The following is a 26,089-nucleotide window of genomic DNA, read 5'->3' as shown; positions in this document are numbered from 1 at the left end:
GGTCGCTCTGCAGTCCGTCGGCGGTGACATCTAGGGCTCATTTTCAGCGGAATATGCTTTAAGAGTTTATTTTTCAGGTATGTACAAGCACAGTATGCTGATACATGACTGCAATTTGGTGGGCGACCTTGTTATGAGCTCTTTAGTTGCACTACGTAATGCTGAGGATAGCCCAGTCTGCGCTGTGGTGTCCTGAAGAGCTCCACTGTGGCGGCTCATATGCCCCAGTGATAGTTTCTTATTTATTTGTTTATTTATTTTACCCACTGCAGTCCAGTAAACGGGTTATTGCATGAGTGGGATTATACACGGCCGAAAAAAAAAAAAGAACCGCAACTGCCGGACTTAATATAAAGTCTATTCATTCATTCAACAGAAAGGCACACAAGCAGTAACAAGAAAACAATAAAAAACCGTAACAATAAAGGAATTAAGCTTTTGTTATATAGTGATTTTGAACAATAGTCACATAATCATTCAGGAGGAGTGATTGAATGTGACCAGGTAAGGAATTCCATAATTCTCTATTGTGCGGGGAAAGAAACTATACTTAAGTCAATCAATCAATCAATCCATCGATCAGTGAATGAATGAATGAATGAATCAAAGAACTTTATTTTCACCAAAGAAACATTTACGGTGAAAAAAGGTGGCCGAAAAAAAAAAAAAGCAATGACAGCTTGACACAGCCCCAACCACCCATCGGTGGAGTGACCTGAATGTATATTGAAAACCGGATATGATTGAAAATCAGGTGCGTACAGAAAATGAAAGTATTCGTTACACCACCAACATTTCACCCACCATCCAACCACGCGAAAATTGAATTTTTGAACCACTCGTGCCATTCCCCATAGTAAATTCCGGTGGTTCTTTTTTTCCATGAATCAAGCAACAACGAACAAGCAGCATTTTATTGCGTTTCTTGATGTACGGAAGGTTCTTTGTTTAGTGCAGTTAGATCGATTACTGGTGATTAATTGTAGGCGGTCCTTCTGATGTCATCGGGATCATTTTGAAAAAGTCCTACTGCGGTGCTTGTGCTATTGTGCATTTACTGTAATTTCTTGGTACGTAAGCAGGGTACTCTTGTTGGCAATATTGTTGTTTTAGATGTCATAGTTTGAGCTTTCACTCTGACGTGAATTGTTATTTGACTTTAGTGTCCCTTTAAAAAGTCTCTCTCTCAGCTGCAACTACAGTGAGCTGCCAGAAGGCGTGTGAGAAAAAAAAAAAAAACATCACATAACTCTTGCTTCCAAGTGTGAACGCGAAAGGATACCCCTATCCCTATATAGAACACAAAGTATACTGACGTTTCAGTTGCCGATATGGGAGAGAGAGAACTTCATTAGAAATAAACGAACTCGAGTCCGGGTTCATAAATAAAAAAAAAGAAGGCCTAGCCACCAGACAGGCCTAAAAGCTTTAAATGTTCGAGCAGTGTGGTCATGATGTCTGTGAGAAGTCCGACAGCCATTCCTCCAGGGCCGCAGGTCTCAGGTTTACAGGTACGCGCTTGAGGCTTTCGCTCATGGCTGCGCGACCACCCGGACAGTCTCACAAAACGTGAGTGTTATCCGGGAAGCCACTGCAGGCCGTGCAAGCAGGATACTCGTCCTTGCCTTTTATGTAGTGTGAATGTGTGGTGTCATTAAAGAGTGGGTTTGGGCAAGCCTTATCAGGGCTGCGTCGCATTTCGTCATCAAGAGGATTGGGGTAAACCCTGTGATTGTTGCGCATCTCGTCTAATCGTTCGCGCTTGTCTCAACGTGCCATAGCAAGTAACTCGGTGCACTTCAGTGAATCCGGCCACCACAGAGGAGGGTGTGGGAGATTTGCGCGGGACATTGCTTTATTCCCTCTGATCTCAGAGTGACCAGCTGTCCACTGTATAGGAACACGTAACAAAGGTGGTCGGCTAAGTGCTTCGTAAGTTTGCTGTAATGGGCGTCTCTAATATCACCTGTCGCGAGGGCTCGACAGGCTGCTTGGCTATCTGTGCGTATCAGTAAATTACGGGCATTTGGGTTGTGCATGGTTACTGCTTCTACTATGGCCGTGATTTCCGCAATGTATTGCTTACCAATGTTGTAATGGAAGCCCCACGACAGTGGTAGTCTATTGGAAGCTGTTCCCGTTCGAAAGCCCTCGCCAGTATAAGACGGAGATGCATCCGTATACAAGATGCCCTCTCCTGCGGTTTAATGGAGATGTTACACTCGTGATTCGCGTCGTCCTGTTTGAGTATCTCGATCCATGTGCCGCGGTACTGGTTCGACGGTGATCTGGTCCAGCGTCGTCCATTGGGACGGGTTGCTTCAAGTGCGACAGGTGGAGATATGTCGTAGCCTAATTCATGAAGCAAAGGGTATCCTTGTGCGTAATGTTTGAGGCCCGTGAATTTTGCTTCGAGGTGAATTTGAGCCTACTCGTCGAGGTTTGGGAGGATCGCGGCTCCTTGAACCCTATCAGGCTTTGCATGAGGGTACCCAGTATCGTGCGAGAAATCTGATGAAGCAGGGTCTCGAGCTTCGATTTTTGGCTCTTGATGATGCCAATATATAGATATGTATACGTGACGCGGTGAATTATTTAGGCTAGGGTCATGCGCTTGAGTTGGTGTTCTTTGATGTCTCTCAACTTTCGCGTTGTGCGTTTGAAAAGACGGTGTACTTGCTGTAACTGTTGTATGTCGGAGCCACTCCTTAGACTTGCCGTCATCTTGCAACCAGAAGCCTAGCACTTTTATGCAGGGCTCTCTGGGAATAGGGTCATTCTTTGTGGAGAGTGTAACGAGATGACGGTCTTTCTGAGCGTTCGAAAGTTTCCCGTTTGTGACGACGATTAACTCAGATTTGACACTGGATAGAGTAAGTCCTATCCAGCAGTGGTGTCAATGGCTGATCGTAGTGTGTGTTGTATTTCTGATGGGGAACCCCTTCCGGCTCAGAGGGTTATGCCATCCGCATATATTGCAAAATGAAGGTTTGGTACAAATCTTGAATTCCCGCGTTAGACCATTGAAAGCGAGGGGAAAGAGTGTCGGTGACAATTGACCCTTGCGGAGCGCCTCGTTGAACACACCGCGTGCGTGCTTTTTCTTCGTTTACCTGCACAGCGATTGTGCGGTCGGTAAGAAAATTTTTGACGTATAGTTGTGTAGCTTCTGCGCCGGTCGGATCGCTCTGGGGCCCTCAAGAATCGTTGCGTGGGCCGATATGGGAGGGAGCCTTGTTCACAACAAAGGCCACATGGCACAGCGTATTTAAGTACGCCTAAATGCGTGACGTAAACAGCGAGAGTACATTGTCAGAAGTGTGCCATCAGTCCTGTTCAGCGTATGTGCAGTCGTGTGTATCTAGATTCCAGGTGCAGGCATGATGCAAGCTTCTTTTAAATTCGGAGCATTTTATAGTCGCACGTGCTCGCAAATCCGGCGTCAGCGGTGGTGTATACACCCCTACTGCGCATGCTCGCGTCTCGTGCCAACTGCCGCTCCCCCCATTCTGTCGCGTCGCAAGGCCGACGCTCTGCTAGTAAAAACCGACTGCTCGCGCTGCACACCGTTCATTGACCACGCCGTATACGGAGGCACTGGATCGACCATTCATTCAAGGGCGTCTTTACTTGGCTTTCGCTTGACTTGACGCTTTGCTTGACTCGAGTAGGTGCGATGGCAGCAAAAGCACCTTCAACCAATAGGGAGGGGGGGGGGGGAACAACCCAACATCAGCGTCCCACTACTCTATCAAGGCAATGCTCCTTCTTCATTCAATAAATAAGCATAATAAAGGCGAAGTAACGCTTAAGCATTCCCAAACAATTACGCAACATTCACGCAATACCCTCACCACTCTGCGACGCATTTACTCGAGCACCTCCCCGTGGGAAGATGCAGGTTTTTTTTCTTTGGCCAGAACACACGAGTTTCACAGGTCTATTTGGTGGTCTGTAGATTCCGCGGGTTCAGCGTGGGCAGTCGAGGCCACGCGTTGTTTTGTGGCGTCATATTTGTGTTGTTTAACTCTTTTCATGAAAGCACCAGTATCAGCGATGTACAGTACTCACGATTGAAACAGGACTTTCGTAGCGCGGGGCCGGCGGTGCATGTGCCGCCGCTTGTAGGCGTTGGTTGAACCAGGGTGTTGCATTGTGGTATAGAGTTACGGAGCAGGCTTACTCCATCCGCTCGCTAAATAGTTGGCCTGTAGTTCACCATGTGCACACTGCCAGCGTGGCCTGGCGTGGCGCTGAAAGGCTCCCGCGCTTTTGCATGCATGCAGCTCGAATTGAGTGGACGGTGTGAACCATTTGTATTGTGACGCAAGCAGACGACGCTCTTGATCGGCGCTCTTCGACGATGGGGCACCTGCTACGCCACGGTGGTTTAGTGGCTAAGGTACTCGGCTGCTGACCCGCAGGTCGCGGGATCAAATCCCGGCTGTGGCGGCTGCATTTCCGATGGAGGCGGAAATGTTGTAGGCCCGTGTGCTCAGATTTGGGCGCACGTTAAAGAACCCCAGGTGGTCAAAATTTACGGAGCCCTCCACTACGGCGTCTATCATAATCATATGGTGGTTTTGGGACGTTAAACCCCACAAATCAATCATCGACGATGGGGTACGTAGGCTGCGCAAGTAGCAAATTGGATACCGCTAAGATGTCGCGACTGAAATGCGCTCGTCGACATAAATGGCTGCAGAAAAGCATATAAAGTTTGTCAAGATTTTTGTCACGATAAAAAAGAAAAGCAACAGTTACGGGCCTGCTTCCGTGCAGCATCGAAAAATGACTTGGTATTTTGTTGTTACGCCCCGAGCAGCCAATAGTGCGTGCGGCTATTCTGTGTGGCAAGCATTTGTAGAGTGGTCGGCCACGGAAGAACGTGCGAGCTTCTTTTTTTTTTTATTCAACAATCGGCCACAGTTTGGCCTACCGACACTAATACGTGCCATTATTTCTATGTTTTATGAAGGCAAGCCTGGTACTCATTTTCTTTCTTGTTGAGGCAGAAACCAGAAGTAAACTTTCCAAGCTTTTGTGAACATGTTTATCATGTCTACGAAAGCACGCAAGGCGCAATCTGAATCCTGTTTTTTACTTGCACAGCACGTGCACCACTTCGCCTAAGCACGCAGAACGAGAGGGTCGTCTGCTGGCGTGGCAATACAAGTGATGCGCAGGGGCGAGCCAGTTTTGTTGACATGCGAATGTGCGTGAGCCTTGCAGTGCCACCCTGGCAGTGTACACATGCTGAGCTACAGGCCGACAATTTGGCGACCGGAAGGAGTAATACTGCTGCGTAGGTGTTCTTCCCCTAGCTCTTTACCCATGAACGGCGGCACGTGTACCTTTGGCCACACGCTCCGAGTGTCCTGTTTCTATCCGTGAGTGCTGTACTTGGTTGTCACAGTTGTGGCAGCCTGTGGCACAAACAAGAAATTTCTGCTCGGTAACTTGTCCTTCAATTTCGCTTGAGCATTCTTTAGCTTACATGTTTGTGCATCCAGTATTTTGATGTCTTTTGCCTCTACATATCACCTGACTTTTGAATCACAACTTTACTCGCGTATGTAAATTTATGCATGTTTCTCTATGCTACGATTTTAGCTCGGCTTGAAGGCAGTCTGGCTTGTCTAGGCTGGCATCAGCAGAAGCTTGCCGGGCTACTCATGTCTTTTTTTCTAATTAGTAATAATATTAAAGTAATATTATAAAATAGCAGTAATATTCTTAATATAATTAATGGTCCTCAGCTACACACTTATTGCTGTTAGCTCGTGTTTTAAGGTTGGCACTTGGGTAACTTCCGCTAAATTTCTCACTTCAATTTCGTGAGATTGTGTAAATGAATCTGCAATAAGTTTTCAGCGTCATGTCCACAGCAGAGTACGTAAATCAAGGTAACGTGCCTACATTCGTGATTCATCTGTGGAATCAAGGAAGCTGTTGGACCTTAATGGATTGCTTCTTGCCACCGCATATTCAAATTGCACTTCACGTATCAGAGCACAGAAACATAAAATACAAACATGCATGTGGTCGACGGAAAAAGAAAAAAAAAGTAAATTTTGCGGTACGGCTTTGTTCTTGCAACTTTGTCGTTACTCGTTGTCAAGGCAAGATACGTGACTAGTAGTCATTCTTTTTTTTTTTTTTTGCTGAAAAGTATATTTAAAAAGTGCGCAAATTAGGCGGGGACACATATCAATAGTAATACAGCAATCAAGGTCGAATCAGATCTAATTCAATCCATATCCTAAATATTTCAGTCAATAAATACAGCAGTTCAGCTCGATCTAATTTCAATCCAATCGACATCATAAGCGGCGTTGGCAACAGCCGTTACAGTAAAATAGATAATACTCCAGTGGCAGAACCGACCAGGCGCCCGTGTCCTCAATTTACACGGATGCTGCGAGATGGCACCACTTCTACGTTTCCTAGCAGATTTGACTGCGATGTCGGACTATCGCAAGCTAATTGATACTTTCATCGGCGCTTACTTTTAACTTGTGTGTTGACTTCCTGGTTCTTCCGAACATGAAACAGCTGATTTGCTCACTGTCTGGCTCAGGGGTTTTATTTTGGCTAGATGTGCATGTTTTTACCGCTCGAGGATTTGTTTACAGTGCACAGAGTTTTCCATGCAGACGTTGTGGTCATGGAATTTGCTTTTAATTATCACAGAAAACCTGTAGAAGTCAAGGAATATAAAAATATCGATTTGGTAGACACCCTGTTCATCGCAGCGCCCCCCTCCCGCCTTAGAGCCTTCCAGGGCACCAATTATATGTCAATGTGTGGGGCTGTTCCTTCTCCTCTTAGGGTAGGGGCAAATTAAGTGGTGGTGCTGGTACTCGACCAGAAGCCAAACAAGGGCCTCGCCGTCGGCGAAACGTTATTCCCCGCCGTCTGCCGGTGCGCACTCGGGCGTCGTCCTCGAAAAGCTATGCCAGCCGTGCCTTCTTTTTCTGGGAGGAGTGCCTTATCGCTTCCGTGGCCACGCTGGCCGCACCTCCTCTCTCACATTGCGCACCTTTCAAGTGGCCGCCTGCATAGTGTCTGCATTTGATTCTTTATTCTATGGTGCCCGCTGGTCGATCTGCCTGCGGTCACACAGACCAGCGCGCTGCGTCATTGAATTGGCTGTGCTAAAACGACCGCACTTGGCCGTGTTGAAGAGCGGAACGCGCAGTGCGTGACACGTTCAGTGACCATCTTTCGACCCAGATCGCGTGCCCCTCCGCGGTAATCTAGTGGCCAAGGTACTCGGCTGCTGACCCGCAGGTCGCGGGATCAAATTCCGGCTGCGCCGCTGCATTTCCAATGGAGGCGGAAATGTTGTAGGCCCGTGTTCTCAGATTTGAGTGCACGTTAAAGAACCCCAGGTGGTCGAAATTCCTGGAGCCCTCCGCTATGGCGTCTCTCATAATCATACGGTGATTTTGGGGCGTTAAACCCCACATATCCATCGATCACCCAGATCGCTGCAGCCCAATACATATATCCGAAAGGAGATAAGAACCAGTAGCAATGACATTTATACGTTAAGAAACGAGTTGTCTATCTCCACGGCACGATTGTTGTCAGAAAGCATTTTTGAAAGAGGGGCAGGTATTACGTGTGTTCGTGCGTGTCCACACGCACGAACACACGTAATACCTGCCCCCCTTTCAAAGCCACCGCTCCTGGTGGTCGATGTAGTGGGATTATAATCATCAAACCATTCTCTTGTTTTCCTCACCTGAGTGTTCAGCAGTTTCAGCGCGTACACGAACATAATACAAAAATCGGTAAAACGGACGAATATATGCGCTATGCAGGCGCCTGTATTCGCTGGTGTTACTGTTTTTTTTTTCTCGTGCATGCGCGATGGGTAACGTGCCCAAACCTACGTAATTTCAGTGTTCCGCACCAGCTAATTCGCTTAAATCAGACCCTCAGCATACGGCTGCTGACCTCTGTGTTTTATATCGTGACCATGGCGGCCTCACTGTGATGGAAGCCAACCACAGTGGTCGAAACGCATGGGTCATCCAGGACGGTGTGGCTCGCAACCATATCGTGGTTCTCGGCTGTGTAAAGGCCAAACCCCATAAACGCGAAAATGCACGCGACCGCGACGAGCGATGCTATGAGCGACGAAACAGGGTGCTCGCGCGACGTGTCGCGTGGTAGTTTTCGCGCGATCACTCGGTTCTCCAGATTTGGAAACTGTCGCCCATCGTCCGGAAGTGCTGTGCTAAAAATACCGGAACAGGATGTGCATGACTGACGTACTGCCGGTTCTCTCCATGTGCCGGGAAACCACCACCTCCTCTCATGCTCCTCTTCGCCCGAGTCACGTGTGCACAACGAAGAACTAACGCATTGTTTATGCACGTTTATATAAAAAAAGTGCTGCAAACCCCTTCCGTTCAATTATACAACAATACATTTTGTTTCTACATTGCATGTTGCCGACTAAGCGGAATTATTGGTACGAGTAGACGGCCTCACGCCAGCAACAGTGGAGTTCGCTCGCTGAAGCCGTCGCGTGAATGAGGCGCCTGCGCAAGCGACCGTTCGCGCGAAGACAGTTTACGTCGCGTCACTCGTCGCGGTCGCGAGCATTTTCGAGGTTATTGGTTTTGGCCTTAAGGCCTCTCTGTACTTGATTTCTTGTTTTTGTTGCCTTTCACTCGTGGCTCACACCCACTGTGTGGGATCGGCCAACAATTGAGTGGTGTTATAAAGTATTATTCTGCTTAAGAGTAAAGGAACTTACAAATTGAAAACGTTACAAATTTTAGAATGAAATTTTGTTGATCACTGATCTTTACTTACTATAACGTTTTTTATTAGTAATAGATAATAACCTAGATCACAACCTAGCTTAAAAAAAAGAAAAAAAAAGTTATGCGTATGTCGACACAGAAGAATAATATTAGTTTGTTAGTCTTTTTGTATCCTTCAGATAATTCCGCACTGCCCCACAAACTTTCGCACTGGCAAACCCAGAAATTGAGGCTCCAAAGAACAGGATCACGGGCATCGATAAATCTATTCTATTAGCCCGTAAAGGATTTTCTAACTTGGATCTACGAGCTGTAGTAAATTGTCTACATGTCAAAAAGTAATGATCCATAGTTTCTGGCTCGCCACAGAAAGTGCACATTGGATAAAGAGACTGACGAGAACTGTGTTGGTAGAAATTTAATTTGGGCACCCTACAGCGCACCTTCGTAATTTCGACTTCTAGTTTACGTGTGTCACAAGAGGATCGGTGTCAGGGATACAATAAGTGCCGATTTTCAGTCGAATTAGTGAGGGCATGGTGTACCTGTGGAGCTTTCTATAATGGTACATCTGCGAAATCGTGCAGCCGTTACATAGCAGATGGTGGAAAGCATGGTAAAATTGGCCCACTTATTGCTGACTTCGCTAAAGAATCGGCCATTTCGTTTAAGAGCAACCCTTTATGGCCCGGTACCTAAACTAATCTAACTTTTCTCAAATTGGGGAGGGGGAGGTAATAATTACCGAAACGCCTTTATTATGTGCGTTTCAGCACCAACCGAAAGTGCAGCGCGAAGAGACAGTGAATCTGTAATTATAACAGCCGATGAAATTTTTGCATTTAAATTTTGTAAGGCGAGTACCACTGTCAGAAACTCAGCCACAGAAACGGTTATGAAATCAGGTAGTCCGAGCGAATAGGACCAGTCCAAGTTCGGGCTGAGTATACCAACGGCTGACTTTTCGTCACTCTGTGATGCATCTGTAGCAATAATTACACTTGTTTTGATGCTCTGCAAGTGTTCTTGCAATAAACCATCTAGAGTTTGATGGGGGAGCAATTTGCATTATTAGGAAAAATGTGGTCAAATCGAATATCCACATAGAATGAATTATTGCTAGTCGGCCTTGTCTCGCCGACACGTACATTCAGCGGGTCCAGTAAACAGTGTACAAATATAATTTGTGGGATGTGAAACCATGGCCATCAAACACCAAAAAATAATTCGGGAGAGGATATGAATACTGTCTGCGACTTCTGGAGTGGTGACTCATAAAATTCTTAAAAACGCCTGAGCGGTCAAGATACGAAATCTGCACGAAAAAGAAGGACCTCTGAATTCTATAGGCATAAAATGCAGTTAGAAACTGTTTTAGGGAGACCAAGGCATAAGCGTAAAGATTCCCTTTCTAAAAGAATGAGAGACCGGATTTTGTAGGCTGGAGCACCAGAGAAAAGCACGCATCGAAATTCCAGAATAGGACGAACATACATTCGATATACCATTACTAGTGCATCTCTTCTCATGCCTCTTCAGTAGTTGCTTATCCTACGTAACATACCAACGGCTCGTGCGCCCTTTCCAGCTATGTATTCAATGTGTTGGCGCCAGTTAGAGATGCATTGTAACTTACCTCGAGATATTTAATAGATACCACCTGTGGTGTGTCCTCGGAATAGTGACATAATGAGATGTGCGCGGGATATTTCAAGGGGAAGACAAGAAGAGCACACTTACTCCGATTTAGTAAAAAGTGATTGTCATCAAGCCAGTTCTCCAGGTTGTTAAGATAAGACTGCAGGCGGTCTCGTAACGTCTGAATGGCGTCTGCCGGGGCAAAGAAGGCGATATCGTCTGCATAAACATATGTTATGTCCTGGCTACGTGGAATGGTGCTCATTAGCACATTAATACCGGGGACAGCACTGAGCCTTGCAGTACTCCTTTCGTTTATGTGTGCATAGTCGATGAAAAGCCGCCTTCGAAGCAATAGAACTTCCTGTCCAAAGGGAATTTGTGAATACACGTACTATGTATGTCAGAAAATTGAGGGATTCCAGTCGATCTATCAGAATGCCACGCTCTACAGTATCGTATGCTTTAGCGATATTCAAAATAACTAAAGCTGCATATTTGTTGTCCCGTCGGGCTAACTGTATACGACTTTCTAAATCAACATGAGCATTCCAAATGGAACACCAAGCCCTGAATCCGATTTGACATGGGCTTAGAATTGACCTTTTGTGAAAAATCTGCTGATTGGAGTATGCATAATTCTCTCAATCAATTTCACCAGATTTGATGTCAAGGCGATTGGCCTTATGTTGTCCAATGTGTATCTGCCGTCTTATTTCTTCAGCAACAGTAAAATTTTAGCTAGTTTCCATTCTTGCGGTATCCATGAGTTCTTCAACGAATAGTTCACAATATCTAGAAGAACATTAGGTGATTCTCAAAGTAAAACTTTTAACATGGAATTTCTAATTCCATCCAGTTCAGGGGCAGTAATTAGTAAACAAAGTGCAGTTTCAGTCAATTCAGATACGGAAATTTCTGTGAAGTCATGCATAAATACCTGCATGTTGCAAATGGTCGAGAGATCTGTCCTAAAGCGACATTCTAAACATTTAGCTATCTCTTCCAGAGAGGCGGGCATCTCTTGCGGCGTCAAAATACATGATTCTAAAGTTAAAGGTGTTGGCAGTTCCTTCCTTGACCGCAGATACGCATAGAGAGCACACTTATTGTTTGATTTGGAAAGATATTCGAAATGTCGACTGTCATATTCTTCTTTCGCACGTTTAACAGTGCGCTTAAATACGCCGGTAAAAAGCTAACAGTCTCTCCAATTTGTTGGGCATTGATTATGCAGAAGCTTCTTCCAAGCGGCTTTCCGTCTGTAATCGCCCGTACTTTCATCAGTCCACGGAGAGGATGGCCGTTTACTCAATGGAATAACGAACTCTGAATTTTTCTGACAGCCCTCTAGTATGGAGCCGATTTTAGATGCAATTTCCTGACCATTGTCATTCTGATGTTTTGTAATGGCTGAACGCAGACAGGTTTGAAATTTCTTATGGTTGACATATACTCGAGGTTGTTGCTCTAAAGTTGTCATTGGACATACAATGTCAAAAACTACCGGGAGATGGTCGCTGTTAGTTGCAGAGTCAACCACGGACTATGACAAAACATTAATCGGACTTGTACGAGAAGTCAAATCTAACACTGATTGAGTCGGACTTGTACAAGAAGTCAAATCTAACGCTGATTGAGTCTGACCTCGAACAAATGTTACGTGTCCTTTATTTATACACGAGAAATTTCGGTCAATGGTCCACTCCCACAGCCGTCTACCACACAGGTCTGTCTTTCTGTCCTAAGACAAATGATGAGAATTAAAGTCACTTGTGAGCACCATTTCCTTTTGACAGTCTGCCAAAGCGCTGTTATAACAATTTTTAATTGAAAAAGGGTGATATCCTGGAAGGTACAAATTTAATGCTATTGTTTCACAATCAGAGTCCGACATCCTGAAAGCAATTTTCGCTTTGTGACATCATTAACTTGATACCTGTATCATTAAACCACCACGTGTTTGGCGATCTAATTGAAAAGAACGAAATCCTGCGAAATAATATTTTTTATAAGCTGTAAGCCAAGTTTCTTGTAGAGTTATAATATCGAGGTTAAGATGGTTAGAGAGGTAATGTAAGTCGGTTGAGGCTGATAATATAGAGCGGCAGTTCCACTGAAATATCTTTTGTTGACCCATGGTGCTGAGCGCACCGCAGAGACGCATGCCTTGTCCTTCTTTGTATCTTTTCTTGCAATCAACAACTCAGTCTCTTTAGTTTTTGACTTTAAGTCCGCAGAGATAGGCGATTGTATACGTTTGTTAGCTCGGTTCTCAATTTCCATATCTGTAGCATTATATGTGCTTGACTGAGGTGTACAACGGTCTGGCTGCACCTGTGGAACGGGTTGCTCAGCATTATGAACACATTCAGACAATTTATCTAGCCATGCTATGTAGTTTAGTGGCGTCAATGGTGTCCGATTGTTAAGGAACTGTTGGAGCCTGAGCTTGCACTCCTTTTATCATCTGAGTTAAAAGGATTTGTGTTAAACAGTCACTGAGGTTAGATATTATCCTATCCATTGCCTTAGCCATTGTCTTTTCGACGGCACATTTGATGGCTTGTGAAAAGTTGGAGTCTAGGCTAGACATGTGTCGTACTGCTGCACCAGAATAGCCGAAGGCCCTGTCTTTAACTGCATCAATAGCTTCCCTGTGCGAACAGCGGCGGCGGTCTCTAATCTGTAGGATTTGTATTTCCTGAGAGCGAGCAGAGCACTCGGAATGTTCTGCGGAGTGACTCCTCTCCAGAAAGGCAGCTGTTTTCTGATGTTGCTGAGCATTCGCTTATGGGGTGGCTTTTGCCCCAGATGCGGCAACGAAGATTCGACTTGCATCCTCCCGCACTATGGCCGAATCTCCAGTAGTTTTTACATTGTACTGGATTGGAAGCGAGGGGCTCCACGGGAAAGATAGAGGCCATAGCTTTATTTCTGACGGGCAAGTTGTGCCCACAAATGTAGCAATGACGGATTCGGTTGGTGTCCTCTCTTTATTAATCAGGCAACTGCAACTGTAAACGTAAAGTGCACCTGCTCCCAAAAGCCTGTTTAGGGTCTCTTCTGGACTCAGTTTGGAGTCGACGCCCCTTACGAGGCTCTTAGTACATTCAAGATGAGGCGGAATGAAAGCACTCACCGAGGTTGACGCGAACGAAGTACACTTAAGCAGATGCTGCACACAGGTCTGGTCCGGTGACCTACACATTATGCCACCTCGTCCAAATTGGCGCACATCGTCGATGGTCTGAAAGTGGTTCGATGCGGCTTTTAGTTCTTTTTGGCCAGCTTAGGGGTTCATGAGGCTGATGAAACCTCCATTTTTAGGCACTAGTACGACAGGAATGTTGCTGACCTCACTGCGAAAGAATGACTCTAACGGCAATTCATTAAGTGACAGTATCGCTGACCAGGCGAATCGCGCCTGGCCAGGAGAATTGGTCGACATCAACACAACCGATTGGGGTAGATTCAAAAATAAAGGAAATCAACTAGAAACTAAAAAAAAACAAAAAAAAAAAACTCAGAACTAAGACCACTCAATACTTAGCCAACAACCCCAGAGTGAAACCCGGCGACTGCAAAAGCAAGTGGCAATGGTCTCATGCGACGACCTCCAAACGTGATGGTCGCTGAACGGTTGAACTTAGACCTTCCAGGCGATGACTCATGCAGTGATCCCACTGCTGTGCCAAAGTGCGCCAAATTTAGGGTTAGTGTATAGCATATGGAGTAACTCTAGCCAAATCAAATTTACTGCGCCACCCTGGTAATATCCAAACTGTGCCAAAGTCGGATTTGGAAGTGTCTATCACTGGCAATATCCACGCCGGCGCGTTAAAACATGTTTACTTTTTTTGGGGCCACATAAGTCGCAATCGCCTACCTAGAGTTATTCCGCTGAATAAACAGCGGTAGCGCGTGCTTCCTAAATAATCCACGACGCTATGTTCGGTGCTGACGCAACTTTTGTTGTGCAAATCCGCTTAAGGTGGATTCACACGAGGGAACGGAGGAGGAATTTTGAAAGCGGATGGCGCATCACGTGACGCGTGCGTCATCACAACATGCCATCCTTCCTTCGTCAGCTCTCCTTCGCTTGCGGCACGGATGGAAATCTGTCGCCGCTATTTCGATCCCTTCGCTTGATGGTCATCTGCTATCGATTGAGAGGATTCAGCGTCAAATCTGTCAACATTGGTCAGATTGGCGTGGTTAGGAAGCAAGCAGCCTATGTGAAGTAGTCCGTTTTGGCGTACGTCTCGTAACGATGTGGAAAGTGACAGGGGCGCCCCATCAGCGTTTCCAACGTTTATAGATACTTTTTTTTTTTTTTTTCAGTTTTAGAACTCCTCCTTTCGAGGCGGGCGCGATTTGATCCTAGGGCGTGTGAGGGCGCTGCAGTCTAACTTTGCACCAAGAAACCGGCTTCTACCCGCTGGCTTCACTGCTGCTGCAGTTTTGTGCGTTCCCTGCCTGTGTTTGGTCGCACTTTTTTTTCTGTGTCTATGGCTCCTCGCATGCCATGCTTCCACGGTCTTCTGAAGACAATTCGACGCTTACAGTCACGAAGATACTCGGACATCCATGACGTAGGAAACTCTCCGATTGTTGACATCGCGGGCACGATCTAAGCATTGACCACGTGTGCACGCATCGAGCACAGGTATACGTCTCTCGACATTAATTCTACTGTTGCTGCTATCCGTGTGCCATAGCTTAGACCCTCCGGACATCATAACAATGTGTATTGTGACCGGGCGCACCAGGGGGTAAAGGAAAAACCCTAAAAACGCCAGTTCTTCTCGCCGTCCCACCCACGCTGTTACTGCAGAAGTGGGAAAGATCAGTGGCAAAGTCTGGTAAAAACGCGCAAGGTTGATAATGTTTACTTTCAAGAAAGCGGCATCCTGGAGACATATCAACATATCATGAATGGAGAAGTGTATTTGAATGGAGAAGTAAAATTTGATGTCAGTACTGAGAGCACTGACATCAAATTTCAAGATTGAGATGTGACCATCATTGGAATGCTTGGTATGCATAGGCCTTCTTGGCCAAATTTGAACGGCATTAAAAGGAGCACTGACATCAAATTTCAAGATCGAGATGTGCTCATCATTCGAACGCTTGGTATGCATAGGCCTTCTTGGCCAAATTTGAACGGCATTTAAAGGAGCACTGACATCAAATTTCAAGATCGAGATGTGCCCATCATTCGAACGCTGGGTATGCATAGGCCTTCTTGGCAAAATTTGAATGGCATTTAAAGGAGCACTGACATCAAATTTCAAAATCGAGATGTGCCCATCATTCGAACGCTTGGTATGCGTAGGCCTTCTTGGCCAAATTTGAACGGCATTTAAAGGAGCACTGACATCAAATTTCAAGATCGAGATGTGCCCATCATTCGAACGCTTGGTATGCATAGGCCTTCATGGGCAAATTTAAACAGCATTTAAAGGAGCACTGACATCAAATTTCAAGATCGAGATGTGCCCATCATTCGAATGCTTGGTATGCATAGGCCTTCATGGCCAAATTTGAACGGCATCCGTCGCGTGGAAGTTATTTTAATTCGATGTCAAAGAGCGTAGAAAATCTAAAGAGAAAAAACGGAAAATAATCTGCCCTGTGGCATTGACACTAGTGCTATATGTTCAGTGTGATACATTCCGCAAATACCATCCTGACGGACGATGCCCTAGTAGCGATGACGTGTACGATCCGAGTGTTCTTATCGTGGCGCTGAAGCGCAGAAACGCACTTGCATCTGATCTTCGTTGCACCAGTTTGAATGATTTCGAGAAATTATTAAGATAAGAACCACTTTTAAAAGAACGGCGAAAGAAAAGAGCGTGAGTAAACGAGTGCTTGTCGGTCAGCATGTCGGGGAATCGTTGTGAGTTGCAGTCATCTAGTTCGAAGCACGGAAAAAGCGCAATGAGGGTGTCTTTTCATATCACGCATGTGTTACACACCGACACGACCACAAACTATCAAAAGTGGAATAGCATATTGTCAGATATCATAGCTAACAAGTAACACGCAGGTATCGTTGAATTTTAGTTCATCTGTAGACTCTGCGTCCACGTAAAAGTGGTAATATCGTGTTAACTGCGAGAGGCTGAATGGGTGGGGCCATCTAAATGCGCGAAAAAGAACCTAGCAGACAGGAAAAGTTTTATATTTTTCCGCTGATGCTCATTCGCAATAGCTATATTTCATTGGCCCCTCTGCGTATGCCTGAATGCTCACACGCCAGAATGCACCAATATAGCTAACTGAGACAAACCAGCGAACATGGTTTAAGCGTGCATCCTCGGGCACCTCTGCAGTGCTGCTTGGAACGGCGTCCATTTCGGAATCACTGTTCTGCAAAAGTTCGATCGAAGCGAAAATAATTCGCGACGTCGTGAATCGTGGAGATTCCAAGCTCTAGACTATCGAATTCAATCAGAGTCGACACTTTGTACGGCGACGACAGCAATGGAGGTGACAAGGCATGACTGAATGTGTCCGCCTAGCAGACAAAATGTTTGCAGTGCAGCTGAGCCTGATGTCACTCTTTTCTGTGGAGAAGTGGTCAGCTGTAGCGTGATCTGGAGGTGACCGCGAGGTGGCGCCACTGCTGGTGCTCCCAGCGCTAATAACGGCGGGATTGCCGACCGTTTTGAATAGTGCTAGGTACAAGTGATATCAATCAATAAAATTGATAGTTATCCATCCCTCAGTTGTGTTTTAGGTCGCGAATCACTGCTACGGGGTCTATAGCTACTTGCTGACGCGAAAATCTTGGCATGAGTGAATTTGATGTCAGTGCTCCTTTAAAGCTATAATCTTTTGCAATAGTAAATATAATATTTTCATTAAAATATTATTTCTTTATTGCTGCATGCAGTAAAACTGTGCCCGTATGCATGCCCAGGCTGAATCTAAATCAGTTCGTTTACACCCAAGCCAAAGGTGCTGCTTTTTTTTTTCGGTTACTAAACATGGAGCTTTCCCTACACCACGCATCATGGTTGTATAGAGGTTTCGCATGTGAAGCTCTTAAATGTTACACAGTAATGCCGCTATCATATGAGCTCATTGTCAAATGGTACAAACCTTGAGGACGCCTCAAAAATGCACGAGCACTGCGTTCCGCTGCGGTTTGCATTCGTGACAAGTTGAGGTCGTCGAGGCAGACATTAAGAAGGATCAGTTGATGATTTCAGTCGCTTCCTTGCAGACTTTCTTATCCGCGGGCCCGCATACAAAAAAAAAACAAATTGTAGCTTCACCAACGAATATTCATTTCAGGATTAGCTTTAATGATCAATTATTTTTCTCAGCATGAGACGCCAAGTGCGTCATTCACAAACTGTTACGTATTTCTAAAGCGTAACCTAAGCTGCTCGTTCCCTCTACGCTGAGCAAGACTGTGCAGCTCGTTCAAGTGATGACATACAGGTGCAGGGCTCTGACGAAGCAAGATGTAACGGTGACCATAAAGTGGGGCTTCACAAGCTCTACATCATTTTTTTTTTTGAATGAGCGCCTCAATTGTCCTCGTAAAAATAATGAAAGTGTGCACACAAATCAGATATTCTCATTTTCTTACCAGTTGCTCCAGATATAGTCGGTGTTGACAAAGTGTGCGCGCTACACTCTTTCATCGATGGCTGAGTGTCTTGCGGTATCTCAACTTCATGATCCATTCTTTTTTCTTCGCTGCGGCTCTTGGCAAAGCGTGGAGGCTGACTCTTGTAGGCGCTTTGTTTGTACAATGCGCCATGCAGCCCGTACGATTGCTTTTGAAGCCTTTAAGTTTGTTCATTTCATGCCTACTGCCGCAATTAAGGGGGGGGGGGGGGGGAAGATAATAACGACTTTATGAAGAAAAAAAAGCAAACGCACCCTTGGAGCGCTGTTGTCCCGCCGCTACTTCGATACTCTTTGAAAAAAATTACGCTGGTGGTCGTAGAGCGGGGTGACAGTCTACGGAACTTGGGAATAGGCCATGGGAATCGCGAATATTAGAGTGGTGCAAATTAGGCACGTATGCAAATCAATAGTAAATACAGCAATCCATGTCGCATAATATCCAATTCAATCCACATCCTAAATAGTCAAGTCAGTAAATACAGATCAATCTAATCCAATCCACATTCTAAGTGGCCTGGGCTGTAACCATTATAGTGAACTAGAATATATTCCAGTGGCAGAACCTACCAAGCTCTGGCGTCCTCCTTTTACATAGATGCCACGAGATGGTGCCACTTCTACGTTTCCTAGTAGCTTTGGCTGCGTTGTTGGACTGTCGTGGACTTCTTCGAACTCTCAGCTGCGGTTAATGTGCTTGCAACTCTTGTGTTTGCATTCTGCCAAACAGCCAACTTGCTGACTCTGGCTCGGAGGTATCATTTTAGCCAAATATACATATTTGTGTATATTTACCACCCGCACTCGGAAGATTCTGAGCACGCGCGGCACATTTAGTTACTTATTTTATAGAATTGCCTTATTTTTTTACCAATCGAGGGTTTGTTTTTAAAGCACAGTTTTCTGAGCTGATGTAAGGGTCATGGAATTTACTTCAAATAATCATGGCAAACATGGAAAAGTCAGGAAATTTCGAAAAAGCAAATTGGTAGACACCCTGAGGGGATTTTTGGTGTATAGACAGAACGCCCTAGCCACAGAAAACACCGCTGCAAAAGGACAACCAAGTTTGTTAAATCGTTCTGTTCCAGCATAGAGAGACGAGTTCCGGAGGATGTTGGCTTTATGAGACTAGCTGATTTATGTCATATTACGCCCAGCAGTATACTCGGTTGGGAATTGAGAAAGAGAACCTTTCTTTTTATCTTTAAGTTCATCTTGGAGAAATGCAGTTGTGATTGTGTTCGTCTAACAAATCTGCTGATAACCATTGGGTGCATTCAGAATGGTATTTCATAAAGTACAAACTTATTCAACTTGTATTCTGTTTATTTGCTATGAAAATAATCACGGCACAAGTTTTTATAGAATGCTCAACAGCATGATGACATTATTTTGCATCATCAACGGAAATAGTGAGCGCCTAAAGGTCTCTTGCGTCATGAAGTTTATAATTAATCAAATGTTTCTAGCTCTTCACAGGAGCCCCAAAATAATTATTCATGTCCTTGAATGTAAATGCTACTTGCTTCTCCTTCAGGATGTAAAGTTAGCTGCTTGGGATGGCTCTAAAATGAAAACGTTTGCTGCTCCGAAGTGCTCGAAGTCAGTAGATTTCGGTAGCATCACTCACTGCTCATAGCAATGTGCCGGGATTATGCTTCGAAAATAGCTTCGCTGACGCGCTCAACAATGGCCATCTTTCTCACTTTCCGGCACTCACCTGTCTACGCTCAGCAAACAGCTGTGGTCCCAGGTGCTGCGCTGCGTGCACACGCTGTCGATCCATGTGCGGTCAGCATCAATTGTCTCGGTTAGCCCTGTTTATACTCGGCATTTTGTGTGCGGTTTTATTTTTTGGTTCAGAAACTTCACTTTCCGGCACTCACCTGTCTACGCTCAGCAAACAGCTGTGGTCCCAGGTGCTGCGCTGCGTGCACACGCTGTCGATCCATGTGCGGTCAGCATCAATTGTCTCGGTTAGCCCTGTTTATACTCGGCATTTTGTGTGCGGTTTTATTTTTTGGTTCAGAACAATGAAGTGACGCTCATATTCGGGGTGCTGTCGGAAATGACGTCAGGATTCTGCCTTCAGTAACGCCCCAATTTATGCTGAAGTTTCCGCTCCGCTGGTGGTGGGAAAGGAACCAAATGCCGATGTTTATGGCAACGCCAATGACTTCGCCATGCGCGAACAGCTGATTGCCAAAATGGCTTTTTATATATATATCCTTAGTTGTCGTGCTCGTAATTTTTCCGGCTGTCATTGTGGTTGCTTGAGTTGTGTCCAAGATTATATTGTCTATGTAGCAGCACTGTTTCTTGCTTCTTGTTTTAACAGTGAAGCTGCATAAGCTATCTTTAACTTGTGCTCCGTCTTTCGAAACTCGTCAGTTTGGTACTATTCGCCACGGAAACATGAAAACCCCACTACCGGCCGTGTTCAGCAGGTGCGAGTGTCAAACGAAAGCGAACACACGAAAAACAAAAAAGAATAAAAGGGATAATAGGGAGGAAGAAGAAAGGGAATAAATACATAAAAGATAGCAAGAGAGATAAATAGAAAGAACTTTTTAAAACTTAGTGGCATGCTAGTTGGTAAGACATTACAGCATGTGGCAGCCCACACCAGGTTACACTATAAGAACACGCACACAAGGGACGACACGAGCGCTGAAAATTTGTGTCGTTTCTTGTCAGGTCCCTTGTGCGCGACTTCTTTGTGTAACCCGGTGTGCGCTGCCGTATGCTGAAGAGAGAAAGAAACAGGCTTCAGAAAGAGCTTGGAAAAAAAAAAAAAAGTTACAGCTTTGCCGCAAAGACGAAGCAATGAACGCGATAGCAACAAATTGGAAGGTCGCGCACCGAATCGCAAACAGATCGAAACGTGCCCCACGTTTCTCACGCACAAATGACGCACGAAACGTACTCACAGGTACACTGTCGTTCTTTATGAAAGGGAACTCGCAAATGCGTGGCCTGTGCTCTGCAGCGGCCGCCTACGGCATGGCACCATCAAGCGACAAGTGAAGAAAGCACGTTCGCTTTTGGCGTCATCTATAGCCAAGCAAGATAACAAGTCGTGGCTGGTACACAAGCGCTACTAGATTACGTTCCCTCACCGCTCGTGCGGCGAGCGATATCGGTAGATTACTGCAGCTTGCGCCATGGTCGCGCGCAACGTTGGATATGTTGGCAGTGGGCTACGCACTGCAGACGTGAGCAGAGATGGAGTGCAATGTAGCAGCGCTTGTCTTCCGGCCATAACTCGTTATTTACTATTCTTTTGACAACAGGTGACGCTGAAAACGAATGTGTTTTCTTATGCTGTCGGTTGATGGTGCTGTAGGCAGCTGCCGCAGAGTGCAGGCCACACGTTCCCGTATTCCCTTTCATAAAGGACGACAGTGTACAGATGAACGCGAATAAGCGTCTCAGTAGTTACTTTGCTGCGTCTAAAAAGCGCGCCCTTTTTGCAAACGGAGACTGTACAAGGATTGCAGTGACCTTTGTGCACCCCGTAACTACAACAGAATTGTTCCAGTGCAAGTCCAACACCAACCAAGATGATCCTCCCCACTGGTTGATAAGGGCGCGCAAAAGATCGTCCACTCCCTTCATCCCCGTGTGCCAAAGTACGTGTCAGAGATGAGAGCCGCCGCGCACTCATTGCGCCGTCTTGCTATGATGCTTAAAACATGATAGTTCCCCCACCCAACCCCGAGATGCCCGCCGACCGCGGTAAGTGGATATAAATAGCATGCCGTTCGAACGACGAAGGAGGTGTCCCTCGATGGCTAAGTGGTAGGTCCCACGTTCAATTCCGCGCGCCGGAGTCTTTTCTTCTGGATGTTTTTGTTCGTCGATGTCGATGGCGAAATCCAACCGAGAGTATTCATATAATTGCCATCGCAATACAAAACAACAACAACAGAAACCAAGAAAGAAAAAAAGAAAGAGAGAGAGAGTATAGCAGTGGGCGAAATATGTAAGTAGAGAGGTAGCGATAAATAATTGAAGGGGATAGAGTAAGAAATTGAAGAAAGTGAAACAGAAAATGTGATGCAAGGAGCAGAGAGATGAAATTTCATTGCTTTAGCACAGTTCAGTTTGAGCATAAAGGAAAGATGCTATATGCTCATAGGGTCACGCAATTAACGAAAGTTGGAAGTTAGTGTTCATACTGTGGTGTGTTTTTTTTCCCCTTCTTGACCATATATCATGTTCTCTTCACGCTTAAATTGAGCTGCGCTAAAGCATCATCATGCACCAACTTGCCCAGTCAGCAGTACAAGTTGGAGCAAAGAGTAAGAGAAACATGAAAGGCCAACCCGCTCTGCTCTCTCTTCTGGCACAGCGAAACTAGTGCGAGAATTTTATAATTTTGTCCCTGGCTTTCTTGAAAGACCAATCAAGGCGCGAAAAACAGGCGTGTACTGCTCTACATTTTCCTGAGATTTCACCCTTGTTTCTGCAAATTATCGTGAGACAACCCGACAAAGAATACACCATTTCATAGCCAATGGTGCTACTAGAAATACTGCTGAAACCAACCTTTGGGCTCAAAGACCCATCTTCTTCAGAGTTCGAAAGCCAGTTTTGACGTGTGGACTGCCCATGAAGCCATTCGTTTTTGCTTTATCCATTGCGCTATATCGCTCTAACTCGTCGATAGCTAATCCGCTAACATATAAGGTGTGGAATTTCCTACAATATTTACTAGAGGGAACTGTGGTGCTGAAATGGTTCAGACACCGTTAGAATGGCAGTAGTATATGGATTTCCAGGCTGATTGGCGGATCGTGGGAGAGGTCTTTGCCCTGCAGGGGGGGGGGGGGTAGTTAGGCTGATTATGATGATGATGATGATGATTAGGACATAGATTCGCCCAATCTTCGTGCTTGCTCTTTGTCATTTTTTTTAGACGCAAAGAATCTTATGTTGGAGCTAACATAGTTGCATGGCCAAGTTGGTACGACATGATTCACATAAAAAACAACGCCAATAACGAAGGACAAGAGAAGGAGACAGCAGCACTGACTTGCAACGAAGATTTATTTGCTGGAACCGCGTAATATATACTTGAGCAGTATCTGACAAATAAACGAAATGACAAATAAAAAATAGAGAATTTACCTAACAACCGAGTAATCATCGTGATAACGCACTATGAACATCACGTGTGCAAACGTTCTATCACAAAAAGAAACAGATTTTCTTCAGAACGTTGGCACACGTGATGTTCATGGTGCATTATCACGATGATTACTCGGTTGTTAGGTGAATTATGTATTCTTTGACTTGTCATTTCTCTTGTTTGTCAGATACTGCTCAAGTATATATTACACGGTTCCAGCAAATAAATATTTCTTGTAAGTCAGTGCCACTGTTGTAAGTCAGTGCTGCTGTCTCTCTTCTTCTTTTCTTGTCCCTCATTATTGGCGCTGTTTTTTATGTGACTTAAGTTGGAGGCTATGTTCTTCCCTCCTTTTCTCCCTCTCTACCGCGGCATCCACCCCCAACTGGACATGTGCTTCCCCTCCTCTCTCTCCTCCTGCAATCACCCTCTCTCCTCTTGTGGCCTCCACATCCCCAGCACATACGAGTACTTATCCCCTCTCTCCTTTCCAATGCTCTTTCTCCCGAGTCAGGGGCGAAGGCAACGAGACGCTTACTCGTAGACAGGATAGTCGGTCTTGCAGTGTTTCACGTTTCTTAGCGCGGGATCACGTACGATGTCTCTGGTGTATGTGTTGAGGGACCGACTGTTTAGCAGTGCTATAGTCACAATCACCAGCAGCGTTCACGGCAGCGGTCACCGGCAGCGTTAGTCAGGTAGAAATAAAGGTTCTGAATGTTGTCGCATCTGCTTGAGGCGACATGAGCAAGCTTCTGTGGGTGCCATTCACCACCTCGCCAATGCTTTGCATCCAGATATGATTCTCTTAGAGGGAATTGGTGTATTTTTTCACTTTTGTTTCGGAATAGAAAAAAGTTTATCCTTGTGTCACATAAAAGGCGTGGCGGCGTAAGGTCAAAAACAAGGATGAGACATATCTTGGTTTTATTTAGTATTGTTTTTCAGATCGCATCTATTTGCCCTTCCCTCCATTCATTTCTTTCTTTCTCTGAGTTTGATGCCTTGTCTGTTCCTTCCTGCACGTGCAGTGAGTTTTGCGCATGCCATACAGGAGCCTTTATAATGCGAACGCTTCTGGAAAATACTCTTAGTTTTGAGTTCTTTTTCTTTATGTCTTATCTTCAATCTTTTTGGTTTTAACGTTGTGCTACGTCTTTCAAGTGACAATGCATCATAGCTATAGGGCACTGTTATAGACTTTTGTGAACTTTGTGAGCCTATTTTTATTGCTGAGCCTGAAATGGTCATAGTGCTGAAGTTGAACTGCTGAACATCTGCTGAACTTTGTCTTGTGACCAAATGGCTGCAGGTCACTCTGTCAAAAGAACGAAGCTTAGACTAACCCATGTAAGCACCATATAAGTTCATTATTCCCGTGCTAGCTGAAGCCCCATAAGTTGTATATCCCATAGACCCTAGCGCCAGATTTCTCTTTTCTTTATTATTAGGAAACTGCATGATGTTTTTATACTTTAGATTCATGTGCTGGAGCTATGACAGCAATGTATTTGTGTTATTGTGGCACCGCTTTTGGGAGACATGCTATAAATATCGTTGCTGTAGACTAAGTGATTGGAGCACCTCGGGTTTCGGAGAATGTAGACTATGTGGGTGTTAGTTTTTATATTTCATAGATGGCATCACTTGACGTGGTGGCAGCTACGGCACGCATTGTTCGGCATGACGCTATGCCTTTGCGTTACTGGAATACCATACTGACTAAAAAAGATCACAGCATATCCACAAAGTGAATGATGATGAGTGGGGCAAAAGCATGCCGTCAGCCCATCCATGCTTCTGTCCGTCCGTCCGCACCACCACCCGTTCATCCGCCCGACCATCCATCCGTCTGTCCATGCATTTGTTCATATGCCCGTGCGTTCGTGCGTCCATCCGTCCGTCCGTCTGCTAGTCCGTCTACTAGTCCGTCTGTGCGTTCAATACTGCGTTCATATAGTGAACACTTCAAGTACTGCCATTTCCCATTTCAAATCCCCTGTGGCACATACCCGCTCTAGAGCAGGTATGTGCCACTGGGGCTGCTGCTGCTGCTGCTGCTGCTGCTACTACTACTACTACTACTACTACTACTACTACTGCTACTGCTACTGCTACTGCTACTACTACTACTACTACTACAACTACAACTACAACAACAACAACAACAACAACATTGGAGGATGTACAGACCCACGCCTTAAGGAGCTTCCCTCCTAAAACTCATATAATTTTGTTACGGGCAGTGCTTATTGAGTTAGCACTGTGGAGATCCAGAGTTGGAAAATAGAACCCGCAACCTTCACAAAAAAAAAAAATAATTAAGTGTTAAGAGTTGGCACTGGTTCAGCTAACACAGCGCACAGAAATGCAGGCCGACAAAACAGGATAGTGTGAGCGCCACAATATAATAACATTGTCGTCTTTAGCCATTCGATGTCATTTTGACGCTGCTGATGCAGTGGCATTGCTACCCACGTGGCATTATATATCGATAGGATAAATGAATTATTTTTGCCGCACCCAGTCTTATAACCTTGGACAGACTATTGTATAGTCTGCTTGACTCCTGGCGTCACAGTGAAGCGCGACTGCAGCAATGTCTGATGGGACAGAATGTGGTACACCTTTATGAATAATGACATGAAAAGTCTCTATTTGGTAAATGTGACTTACATGGGCTGTGAAAAGCTTGGAAGTGGTGTATGAATACACCTATAATGTGTATGCACATCGTTCCAGTTTTTTTCTCACTTGCTCTCCCTTTTATCGCAGATGTCTGGTCCAGGCCTGGACTGGACTGCCGTGGAGAAGCTGATGCATGCTGACGAGGAACGCTTCGAGGAGTCCGTCAGCTCTCTCAGCGTCAGAGTGAGCCGCA

At 45.3% G+C, this 26,089-nt stretch overlaps 1 protein-coding gene across 3 annotated transcripts in view; it reads left to right on the top strand.

The window, feature by feature from the left end:
* The window catches only part of LOC119163047 (uncharacterized), a 512,110-nt gene that overhangs the window by 274,526 nt on the left and 211,495 nt on the right, over positions 1–26,089 (top strand). For all 3 annotated transcript variants that reach the window (XM_037414982.2, XM_075874279.1, XM_075874278.1), the window contains one exon: positions 25,984–26,079. In XM_037414982.2, the coding sequence (XP_037270879.2) occupies positions 25,984–26,079 (96 nt within the window). The remainder of the gene's footprint in view (positions 1–25,983; positions 26,080–26,089) is intronic.

This window comes from Rhipicephalus microplus, chromosome 9 (assembly GCF_043290135.1).
Source record: "Rhipicephalus microplus isolate Deutch F79 chromosome 9, USDA_Rmic, whole genome shotgun sequence".
NCBI classification, from domain to species: Eukaryota; Metazoa; Arthropoda; class Arachnida; order Ixodida; family Ixodidae; genus Rhipicephalus; species Rhipicephalus microplus.
The sequence above is the reverse complement of the archived record's forward strand: the minus strand, read 5'-3'. Positions and strand labels throughout refer to the sequence as shown.